Below are 13,176 nucleotides of genomic sequence, written 5' to 3'. Positions count from 1 at the left end.
GCAAATGTGCAAAGCGCTTCAGAGAGAGATGTAATGGTGCCTGGCAGACCAAAAAATCTGCAGACCTGCCACATGGTGAGAGAGGCTCATTTGTACTGTAGGACTCACGAAAGGCTGTGTAGAGCTCCTGAAGGGTCAGGTGACCATCGTTGTTGTAATCGTCGTAACGCAGGAGGTCTTGCATGGTGCACTCCAATAAGATATTTTCCAAATGCTCCTTTATGGAAATCTGTAAAAGAATAGGAAGAATTAAATTCAGTTACATATAGAGCTGGGTAGTAACAAGAGTTGGGTATAACGCCTTACTGTATTCTAATTACTTTTCCTGGTAACGCAGTAATGCATTGCGTTACATTTTAGATTTATGTAATTTGATTACAGTTACTAATGTCAATAAAAATACGAAAGTTAAGTTACAAATGCAGTGTTAAAAAATATGAAGTAAAAATCATGTTTTGCACATTTAATAAATCAACGGAGATTGCGAGAATATTTATTTTCGACATGACTAACTTTAAAAATAGACTTTCTTTAAAATAAAAAGCTTTCTTTAGATATTTTGCTCGTGTCATTTTCGTTCATTTTAGTGACTCGTTTCAGCAAGATATTCTCAGAGACTGAGAATGCAGAAAGCACACCCTATTTGTTTTTTTATTTATTTTACAAAACCAAAAAAAGGTATTGTTGCTATTGCGAGTGTATACAAATACAAACGTAATTTTTCAGTCAATATTAAATTAATGAAAGAACTATGAGTTTCACTTTGTAGTGTATTTTTTTAGGTTTAATAACTTGAAATGTAAAGTAAACGTGAAAGTAACTTGAAAGTAATTAGTAATCTGATTACTTTTTAAATGCAGTAATCAGTAATGTAATCAAATTACAATTTTAAAGAAGTAATTAGTCATTTGTAGTGGATTACTTTTTTTGAGTAACTTACCCAACACTGGTAGTAACTGATATAATAATTACGTAATCAGATTCCAAAATTAAGTATTATTTCTGAGTTCTGTATCCCTCTGTGTTTGTTTATTTTATTTTTCTGTTGGGAAGATAACTGAGCCTTTAAATCTCCTTTGTAATAGATATGCTTATAAATCAAGAACAAGGCATTTATAGCTTATAAACGACTTACTATTGACTATTAATGTTGGGACAATGCTTTATAAAGGATGAACTGACTGTTTACTAATGCTTACCTAATGATTCATAGCGTGCCGTTATTATAAAGTGTTACCAAAATGGAATATATTTTCTTTCTCTTTGCTTTTTTGTTTGATGAAGTTAGATAAAAAGCGATCTAAAAGTAATCTAAAAAGTAGTCAGAATACATTACCTAAAATGAGTAATCTAGATTGCGTTACTAACGACAGCTTTCATCATGCAATCTGTAAACAGTAACTGACTACATTGTACGTAATCTACTCAGAACTGGTTACATAACACAATTTACAGGTATGATGAAGCTCTTGTCTTGTACCACCACACTGCTGTTCTTGATGCTGATTGGCTGACACATGTTATATGGGTGTTAAAGGAAGACTTCACCCCAAAATGAAAAACCTGTCAGTATTTGTTCACCCATATGTCATTCTGAACCAGTGTGCTGTCCAGATTTCAATAATGGCAAAAACTGCGTCAGCAGAACCTGATTTGGGTTAAACATGAGCTTCAGTAGAGGAGAGGATAATGAAACCAGTGCTACTTTCAGTCTTATACTCTGAATTATCAACTGCATTGAAAATGAAATCAGAGGACATTAGTATTAATATACTATAATATTGATTTGCGACAGTTTTTGTTTTCTTCCCTTGTGAAAAAGAACATATTAACATACTTTTATTAAGAGTACTTATGGATAAAAACATAATATAAAATAATATACTTATAGTTTGCCCCAATTTTTTATTTGTGGACAATTTACCCACTCTCAGCCCACAAGATGCACAACACCTTAATAATGGATTTGTTTCTTCCAAACACATAGGTTTTGTCTTCTCAAGATGTTAACTGATGGACTGGAGTGGTGTGGATTAATTGTGTATTATTGTGATGTTTTTATCAGCTGTTTGGACTCATTCTGATGGCACCCATTCACTGCAGAGTGATGCAATGCTTATTTAAAATATATACTTATTTAAAGCATTTGTGGTAAAATTGAAATATACTGTACTTTATTGTCAGTTCTATTGAAATTTTAATGTCCTGTACTTAAATTTATTTATAATTAAACATTTATAATAATGAAGTTGCAATTTAGTACATTTAAAATATTATTAAAATTACATGTAATATCAAACAACACTACAGTTAAAATTATAACCTAGTACTTCACATGTATTTTAGTATCAAGACATCAAAATAAGTGTAATTCTTTAAAGGTGCCATAGAATGCATTGATACAGTATTTTAAATTGTTCTTTGATATCTACACAGAAGGTATGTGGCTTAGATAAGGGCAATAAATCTCCAGAAACGATCTTACATGTCCATTTACAACCCTAGGATTTCTCCCTAGAATGAAACGCTCTGTTATTGGCTTATTTGGCAGGGTCATGAATAAAAATGAGCTCTGCTCTGATTGGCTGTTTCACAGTGCTGCTCAATGTTGAGCTCTGCTCTGATTGGCTGTTTCACAGTGCGGCTCATTTCAGTTGCTCAGAGGAAACACAGGGAGGAAAATATATATTTAAATACTTTCTCTCGCAGTTATATCGTCGGGTAATTATACTGTATATAAAATGCGGGCATCAGGGAGCCGTTATTAATACGCGATGCACTGAAACTGCTTTTGAATGATCGGTCGATCACGTTATAGTTTCACTTTCAAGATACGCGATCGCACAAACTATGTTTATATTATGGAGCGGCAGTACTTACCACAAATTGTACAAGATCAGATGCTTGTCAGTGGTGCTCAGGATCTGTAAATCATTCGCCATCATCCTCATCTCTCCTTACTCTGTTTATGTGGTAAGTGAAATCATATGTACTGCAATGTAACAGGCTAAGGAGTTAACCATGTCCCTTTAGTGGCTCGGGTTATTTTACTAGAACACGTTATTTGCTTTTCGTGCCTTTGGGGAAGTCGTGGCCTAATGGTTAGAGAGTCGGACTCGTAATAGAAAGGTTGCGAGTTCGAGCCCCCGGCCGGCAGGAATTGTAGGTGGGGGGAGGGAATGTCCAGCGCTCTCTCCACCCTCAATACCACGACTGAGGTGCCCTTGAGCAAGGCACCGAACCCCCAACTGCTCCCCGGGCGCTGCAGCATGGCTGCCCACTGCTCCGGGTGTGTGTTCACGGTGTGTGTGTGTGTGTGTGTGTGTGCATTTGTTCACTACTCACTGCTGTGTGTGTGCACTTGGATGGGTTAAACGCAGAGCACCAATTTCGAGTATGGGTCACCATACTTGACAATACGTCACGACTTTACTTTTACTTTACTTTCTGAATAAAGACACCAACCCATCCCTGCACTTCACATCCCCTGCACAGCCTGGAACATAACATTTATTTCCATGGTCTGCCATTTTCGCTGTTTTCAGATTACACAAGATTTACATAAGAAGGAGGAAACTACGATGTTTGAGGCTTACGGTGTGTCATTTCCATGTACAGAACTGTTATTATTTAACTATGCCAAGGTAAAGACAGTTTTTCATTCTATGACAAAAGATGATTAAAGTGTAATTATTTAAATTGCAATGACTGTTAAAGGTGTATTAAGAATCATAGTGATGTAAGTGTCTTGAACTGCAGTCCTATGGGTCCCTCACCTCTGCCAGCTCCTCACTGCTCAGACGGCCGTCCTGGTTTCTGTCTATATACTTGAACATTGTGTGCACCAGGATCCTCCTCTGGTCCATGGCGTTTTCTTGCCCGTCCATGGAGGTCCTGGGCTGCATGTCCAGCAGCATGCTCTTCAGCTTGTTGTACTCCGCCATGGTGCACGTGTCGCCTGTAAAGCACACCAGAGGAATTTAATTAGCTGGATATGACCGAAGGCATTTATGCATTTGCATTTATGCACGGACGCGTGTTTGCGATTTGCATTTTTGGACAGTTGTTCAGTGCAAGGGTCCCAATTAATTCACTGTAATCCTGCGATTTACACCCAAAGACAAAAGGTAAACATTCTCATTTAGACACTGTATCACAGCTTCTTTCGGCGGTGAGGGATTAGCAAGCATGTTTTAAACTGTCACATTAATTCCCATGCGGCTCCGCAGCACTTGTGTCTATAAAAGACGGCGGGGAAAATGAGAACCATGATTAATCAAGTGTGGTAGTGACTGTTTATTCCTCACTGGCAATAAAATTATGCAAACACAGCCCACCCGCTGAGCCGCTCTTTAAGACCCCTCGAGTGGGAGGAAGATTGTTTCTTGTATCCGGCAAGGAGGCAGCACAGAAGACGACAGTGTATACAAAGCTCTGCTCGACTGATGAGAGGAGGAAATGTGGTATGAATAAGTCATTAGGTGACACTCCTCTACATGACGGATCAGAGCCGCCCGCTGAGAGGAGTCTCGCTATTTCTAATGAAGAAAACAGCAGTCAACATTAACTGATGCTGACTGCCGGCAGCTTCTGACCACCACAGTATACTGTAGGAACTGAACAATCTCAAACACACAGTGTGGATGAGAGTGTGCTTAATTGGCCACGTACACACTGTAAAGTTTCAGGTGTGACACCGCATTTAAAAACGGGAGTGAATCCCTTAAATTACAGTTTCATGAAACCATAGCAGCGTTTTGCCATCTTGTGCATTTTCTATCCGCTATTTTTGAGCACAATAATATTACAGCTACCAAAGACTGGTCTGTGAAAAGATTGTTTTTACAGATTTTAACTAAACTACCGTTAACGTAGCTGGCGTGTTTTGCTTATGTTTGGAAGGTCGTTCTGCAGAGTGTGGTTGCCACATCTGCTTATTATTATTATTTAGCTTTATTGGGCTTGTTGGTTTGAGCTCAGCTCATAAAGCTATCCATTTTATGGAGTTAATAAAGCAGGCAGGTGCCGATCGTGATATTTTACTATGTGGCCTATTTCCAAGAGAATGCATTTGGATTTGAGTTTACTATGGGTTTGTTCTTATTTGCTGTTTTTTTTTTTGCAAGTTCTGGCAACACTAATGAGTTAAATTGTACCTCGTGCCCTGTGATTTCTTGCACACGCATACAGACAAGACATATTTCTGATATGGGCTGAATGGTGTTAAAGGCTAACGAGAAATCCACAAACAGTAGTCTGGCATGGTTTCTGTTGCCCTCAAGGTGATGAAGAATGAGGTTGAGTACTGTTACAGTTGCATCCTGAACCCCTCTGTTGAGTCTATATGCAAACTGTAATGGGTCGAGGAGGCAATTCGTCCTAGATGTCAATTCTCTCTTGATCAGCTTTTCAAAGGACTTCATCACAAGTGACGTAAGGGCTATGGGTCTGTAATCATTTAAAGTCATGGGTGGCTATTCTTAGCAACAGGGACTATAATTGACTGTTTCCATAAGTCAGGGACCTTCTGGTGGCATAAGTCAGGGACCTATGTTAAACCATATAACTTTTATTTTGGTGGAAAGTCTCAGAGAAACTTCTCTTTTGAAATGCTTCTCTTTTGCTGACAAGAGATTTATAAATTATTCTCATTGCCAACAAAGATGTTTGGGGCATGTTGCATTTTCAAATGCATGTTATAAGACACTGAAAACACCAAAAAGATCAAACTCTGAAACACGCAGCACATCAGATTACATATTTATACAATTACAATGTCTTTAAGATTTAATAAACACAATAAGCCATATTGCTTTCCCAGGCATTGTTAGAATTACTTAAAAAAAAATAGTTACCAGCAAACTGGCAGGTAACATTATTTTAATCACCAACGCTGATTTTTCTCTCATTTGGCACTTGCTGAGTATTAATTTTAGGCCATGCATGGCAATAAATGTGTGACAATTCCCTTCTTACACTCACACTAAAATATATGATTTATAGAAACTACATCAGCCGCAGATATATTAGAGCTTATTCTTTACATTTGTCAATACAGGGGAAATCATTCTGTTTTGACATTCAAGGGATATTTCTGTTTTCCTGCAGAACATATTTGTACAGTACATAACCTCAATGTCAAGCCTGTCTGTTAACATGACATCAGGGTCGTCTCCATACACAAACCTGCTCTTTTTACCCACAATCCCGCCTTGATCAATCACGTACGAATCTGACAGGAAGGTGTTCCGTTTGGTACTTTTCAAACATGGTAATGAAGTACAGCTATCACTCAAGTGCTAAGGGAAAGGTCAGTGCTGAAACGTATAAATTGTTATGACATGCCATAAATCTGAGTTAATCCTCAAATATATCCTTTTTTCCCAATGAAAGGTATCACGCAGGTCTATAGCTCTTCTTCTTTTTCACTTCCTCTCTCACACAAGCACACACACATGCAAAAATATCTACCATGAAGCACATTTCAGATAGAGCAATCATATGACTTACACTGCATTGCATTGCATTGCAGGATAATAGGTCTGTGTTTTTTTTTTTTTTTTGAGTGTATGAATGTTCACTAAACATTGTGTTATTTAAGTGTTCATTCATTAAACTGCACTGTCAGTATTGTATATTGATGGTCGATTCCCTGCTCTTTCACGATGCAAATATGCATGACAACTGAGAACACATTTTTGAATTTATCTGGTTAAGATGGCACTCACATAAACTCAACACACTATAAACTCAACTAAATTTTAAGGTTAAACAAAGGCTGAGCAGACGCTACAATGGCATTTTGACAGAGCTCCAGTTTAAAACACTGAAACTCTGAAAACCTGCAGTGACCGATTCATTGCTCTATTAGGTTCAGTCAGATCCGTTTCTCTTCGTCTCTTCGTCCTGCTGCTACCCAGCGGCCTTTAAACCATCCAAAATATGAGATCGCAAGCTCGTCTGATTTCTCTAGAGCTTTAGAACCTGTGTCTCCTAACCTTTAACATATTTCTGTTTACATCTCTTTTCTACCAAGAAAGAAAAGTGTATTGGCATTTTGCGTGACTAATGAAGACTTGATGGGAATGTAAAGATGTGTTATCTAATCAAACAGCAGATTTCACAGTGTAATCAGCAGAAGTTCTTCTGTTCCTGAGTGTTTCAGCAGCAGTACGGGATGCCCGTGAAGCCATGCTGTGATGAATAACTGATCAGTGATGTTCAGTACATCCTCGACTGTAGTTACACAGCAGGACGCCATGCATGGACATGTATGATCAATCAGTTATGGTGAATACATTGAATAAAATCTACATAAACCCAATTTATACTCATACAGAAGCTCATGTATGATTATGTAAATTCACAGATTCAAACATGTGGCAAGCCATATTGCCATTTAATCCTTAAAACGCATGTATTTTCATACCACTTACTGTACTTCTTAGCTACTAGTATCTATTCTATTAGCTACTAGTGTTTATTTATTAGCTACTAGTGTTTATTCCTTAGGTATGAGTAACTTTTTAAAGATATTATCCATTAGATACTAGTTCTTACTTATTTAATACTAGTATGTACCTATTAGTTACCTACTAGATACCCATTTAATAAATATTAGTAGTAATTCAATAGGCACTAGTGCTTATTTATTAGACAGTAGTATCTTTTGTAATTGTTACTAGTAAAAATGATTTGATCTTAGTAAAATACTTGAGATATAAACTCGCAATTGCGAGAAAAGAATTCAGAATTGTGGGATGTAGTCACAGTTCTGAGAAATAGAGTCAGAATTTCTAGATATAAATTCACAATTCTGAGTTTATATCTCTCATTTTTGAGTCCACTCCCCCACCCCCCGGAATTCTGTCTTCTTTTTTTATAATTGTGAGATATAAACTCGCAATTTCCAGTTATAAACTCTAATTCTGAGGGGGAAAAAAACTATTTTCTTACAATTACGAGATTATATCTCACAATTCTGACTTCATTACAAGCAATTGCAAGTTATAAAGTCAGACTTACAAGATATAAACTTTCAATTCTAAGAAAAAATGGTGAGATATAAAGTTGCAATTCTGAGAAAAAAAGTCATCTTATTGTACAATATTTTGCAATTCTGACATTATTTCTCAAAATTGCACATTTATATCACACAATTCTGACATTGTAACTCGCAATACCAACTGATGATTAAGTACTAGTATCTAACAATAGGTTATAATATCTCCTTAATAAATAATAATATCTAATGAATGAGTACAAGTAGTAGCATCTTTTAAAAAGGTACTAGTAGTAATAACCATGAGTAACTAAAGAATAAGTACTAGAATACATACCAGCCAAAAAGCAATTAGCACAACAACAGATACTAGTACGTTTTAATGATTAAATGTTAAATTGGCTTGCCATAGAACCAGCTGCACTGAGATTTAATGTCATATTCTTCATATCATGTAAGGACACAATAATAATGTGCTGTCATTACCCTGAGGAGCTATTTCTACCTGTTCTGCCCTTAATGACTTTCATTGCTGCAACCTAATGATAAAATCATATTTTTGACTTGAATAAAACCAGTTCAATTATGAAGCACTTTCTGAAGTCAACTGACAATCTATTTCTTTACAGTGCTAGCAATGTCTCTGCAGTCTGTGCGGCAACATGATCAAAAAGCTTTTCCTGTGATAATCACTGAGAGCAAAGCATGAAACGTACTAGTGAAAATGAATCCTCTTGAAGTTAGAAAAGGAACTCTTCAGAAGCAGAAGTATTATGTATCCATTTATTACAGTATATTAGTTAAATAATCTGGCCTTTGACAGTCAGACAGTCAGTTTCTGTACATATAAGATTATAAGCAATACGGCTAATCCCTGTGGATAAATGTCACAAGCTGCAGGAAAGAAGCGCCACATATATTTAGGTCTCAATTAGTGGTTGCTATTATCCTGTCAGGCATGGCATTTAAGATCAAAACACAGTATTTGCCACTTCAAATATTCAAAGTATGTAATAAATACTAGATATAAATGCTTCTTTCTCATCTACACCTGAGCAAGGCATGCCGTAATGCAACACTAGCACCAAGGTGAACCCTTTTCTCAGGCATTACAAAACTGGACAATAACCAAATAAATCCCCCCAAACACACCTGGAAGTTTCCTGACCCCAGATCTGTCACCTGACAAAGGGTTTGTAGGTGGAAACAATTGCACGGCTGTCAAACACTTAATGGATTAAGAGCAGGAGGAGCAGAACAGGACTTGATTACAGTCTCAGCATCAGTATGTGCTGCTGCAGGACACTGTATGTGCACTTCAGCGCTTCTAGGGCTCAATCAATAGCACTCAGCCTTTAGCCTTTGGAGGCTTCTGGGTTTTAAATGGACTAACAACAGCTGCTGATGACACATTGGTTCATTCTGTGTACAGGAAACCATCCAAATCCTCAATCATAATGCAAAGATAAATTAACAAACCTAAATATGAAAGAGTTGGGCAAGATGTCCTTGTGAAGAACTACACTTCAAGCACACTTATGAAAAGACAACTTACACATTAAGAATATATTTAAATGGGAAAATAATGTTTTCAGACAGTAAATTTATATAAAATGCAATTTTGTGGAACTAAGTGTTTTTCTGACTCGTCTACAGTACATCTTTATATGAAAATTTGTGTAATTACTTTTAGTGTCAACTGAAATATGGTTAAAGTGTATTACCAAATGTATTTATTTATGGTAGACTAAAATATAGTTTAATGTATGTCATTTGTAATGATGAATTTGCCTTTTAGTACATTTAGTACATCATGTTAACTTTAAATGTAATATCAAATAACAAACTAAAGTTAAAGTGAATTAACTGTATTTAACAACAAAAAAATATTAAAACACTGATTTAAAATGTACTTTAAAGTAAAGTGTTTAATTTGACATTATTACAAAGTGCACTTTAAAAACAAGTGTGTTAAGAAACAGTAAATAAAATGTAATCTATTCCATTATTTTTATATTATCTGCAAGTACAGATTGTTTAAAAAAAAATACTTTTAACAATTCATGTTCACTACAAGTGCACATCCAATACAATTAGGCACACATACAGTGCCCTCCATAAGTATTGGAACAGAAAAGACAAAATTGCTCTGTTGGCTGTGGAGTCAAGACATTTGCAAATATGATTAAAAGATGAATATGAGACAAAACTACAGAATGTCACATTTTATTATTAGCCGTTTCAACACATACATGTTTTACCAAATAAAAAGAACAGCACTTTTAGAGTTCATCCCACTCATTGATGTGAGCATAAGTATTGGGACAGTTGATCATAAGGCAGCTATAAAAGATGAAAAGCTATTATTTAGTTGCAGATCCCTTGCACACAATCACAGCAGTGAGTCTGTGACCCATAGACATCACCAGACTCTTGCTCTCATCCTTTTCTCAGCCTTTAATGCAGCCAATTCCAATTGTTGCTTGTTTTGGGGAGTTTCTGCCTTTACTCTCCTCTTCAGCTGCTGAAATTCATGTTCTTAAATCTGGAGATTGACTTGGGAAATCTAAGACTTTCCATTTATTTGCCCTTATAAATTCCTTGACTGAACTGGCAGCGTGTTTTGGGTCATTGTCCTGATGCAATATGAAGCACTTCCCAATGAATCTGGTGGCATTTTCTTGAATATTGGTAGGCAAGATGGTTTTGTACCCTTCCAAATTCATTCTGCTACTGTCATCATACATTAAGTCATCAGTAAAGTTGAGAGGATCTGTTCCAGAGACAGCCATGCATGCCCATGCCATGACACCACCTCCACCATGCTTTACAGATGAGGCTGTATGCTGGTCAGAGCATTTTTGCTGGAGCTCTAATTGACTTCCTCTTTTCTTTTAGCATCCAAATTGCTTGCTTTTCTCTCAAAGTCAGCTCCCTCATCTTCATCCTGGTTTGTGTGTCATCATCGAATGCAAGATTCAGAATACAGAAGTAATGGATATAACTGATACAACACATTCCCTGCTTTTAATATCTGAAGAATTAATGCGACAGGACACAGCTGATCACTTAGAAAGACCTGTGAGGCAACTATTCCAATACTTATGCTCACATCAGATAGAGGGATGAAACTCTAAAAGTGCTGAACTTCTTAGCTGGTGAAACATCTATGTGTTGAATCACCCAATAATAAAATGTGACATTCTGTAGTTTTGTCTCATTTTCATCTTTTAATCATATTTGTAAATGACTTGACTCCACAGCCAACAGAGCAATTTTGTCTTTACTTTTCCAATACTTCTGGAGGGCACTGTATGTGTAAATATGAAGATCATTGCAGTTTAGTAGTGTATCTGTGTATATAAGTATACAAATTACATGTATATTTGTGTACATGCCTATTAAATATGTATATTAATATAGAAATTACTATTACTGTGCAATCAAAACAGAAGCCTCTTTCATTTGTAAGTAATAGCTGAAATGAAATGAATGAAAATGAGCTGTTAATTTACTCACCCTCAAGCATATCAGGCAACACAAAAATAATACCTGGATGATATATTGAGGTCTTATGAAACTGAACATTTTTTACAACATTACCTGTAATCCAGAGCCTCAGGCGAACAGTTCATGAACAAATCATTCGTTTGAATCAGTACTTTTTAGAACGATGAGCCAATGATATGCGTATGCGTGAACCCAGCACTTGAATGAAGGGGCCAAATTAATGTTTTTATGGTTTCTCATGGTTATTGAAACCTATTGGAAAGAACCAGTTTGCGAAAAATAATCAGATTTCCACCGTTTGCCTGAGGCTCTGAATTACAGGTTATAACGTTGTAAATAATGTTCAGTTTCTTGCACAGATTGATCGTTTCGCTTCATAAGACCTCAATATATATCTTCAGGAGTCACGGTTACTAATTTCGTGTTGCCTCATATACCTTTTTTTGACTCTCAAAGTGACACAAACTGCTGACTTGCATTTTATGAATCACCAAGGACCACGATTTCAGCCAATAATCTTTTTTTTATTTTCTTTTAGTTAAAAGTCTAATGAAGAAGAAAGTCACTTACATCTTGTGTGGCCTGAGGGTGAGTAAATTAACAGCATTTTTTATTATTATTTTATTTTTTTCATCTCTGAAGTTACTGTATGTTCATATGATAAATGCAACTTAAGGAGAGCAAAAATATATTATAATCATTGTTTCTGTCAGCAACTATTGTACTTGACCATTTTTTTTAACAATAGCAGCAGCAAATATGGCTAATCTGTCACCATTTGAAAGGTTTTCCCTTTGCTATTGAGCCAGAGCCATTATTTTCCCATTCACCCCACAGGAATCACTATAGAATATGCTGCAGTGTCATATAATACAGAGCATGCAGAAAAAGCAATAATATCAGGAGATGCAATTCCACGTTTTCTATTCAGAGTCAAGGTTAGAAACACTTCAGAAAAAGCCATCTCATTTCAATAAACTGTGGGTCACAAACCCATATACGTCCATTTATCTGAAACACTCTTCACAACAGTAGTTGGTCCAGAGCCCAATCTCTGTCCCGAGAGGCTTCTAGACTGACGAACAGCTCCAGACTCGTTCAGGTAAACAGGGTGAGTGAAAGTCACCGAATGGGGAGCAGAATTAATGAACAATCTAATTAATAAATCAGCATTCACACACAGATGATGCTCTCAACAACTGAGTCTCATTTGTTATCTGTATCTGGGTCAAACGTGTCTCTCGGTGTTGAACAAATACTCACAGACATGTCAACACAAGTGCAGTTACGAATTAGCACAATGGAAGAGATCTGAAGCTGAACTATTATTGTGTTTAACAGGTTATTTCCCTGACAGAGCACAACATTTTCGCAATTTAAAGTCAGCAGCTTTAACTACCCATTTTATTTCCTCTAGACACTGTAAAATTGGTTACCTGCACTTGTTATCTTAGCCATTTCTACATGATTTAAACCAGAAAATGAGTTTTGTTGGTATAAATTGATGTATAGAGGCTGGTTCGGTGATAATACAGTAAGTAACATTTTTGACTTGAAATCTAGTTAGATATTACTTTTAATGTTTTATGTGATGTATTTTCTGAGTGAAACAGGGGATTCGTTCTTCTCCTGAAACTTTTTTTTTTTTGACTGAAACGATTGGG

At 36.4% G+C, this 13,176-nt stretch overlaps 1 protein-coding gene across 1 annotated transcript in view; it reads right to left on the bottom strand.

Moving 5' to 3' along the window:
• Nucleotides 1–13,176, bottom strand: part of LOC306855938 (follistatin-related protein 4-like) — a 195,764-nt gene that overhangs the window by 70,958 nt on the left and 111,630 nt on the right. The window contains exons 5-6 of the mRNA XM_079394909.1: nt 3,777–3,958; nt 109–229 (exon numbers count right to left, since the gene is read on the bottom strand). Of these exons, the coding sequence (XP_079251035.1) occupies nt 109–229; nt 3,777–3,958 (303 nt within the window). The remainder of the gene's footprint in view (nt 1–108; nt 230–3,776; nt 3,959–13,176) is intronic.

This window comes from Barbus barbus (genome assembly GCF_936440315.1).
Source record: "Barbus barbus genome assembly, chromosome: 36".
NCBI classification, from domain to species: domain Eukaryota; kingdom Metazoa; phylum Chordata; class Actinopteri; order Cypriniformes; family Cyprinidae; genus Barbus; species Barbus barbus.
Note: the sequence above shows the minus strand (reverse complement) of the source record. Positions and strands in the feature narration are given on the sequence as shown.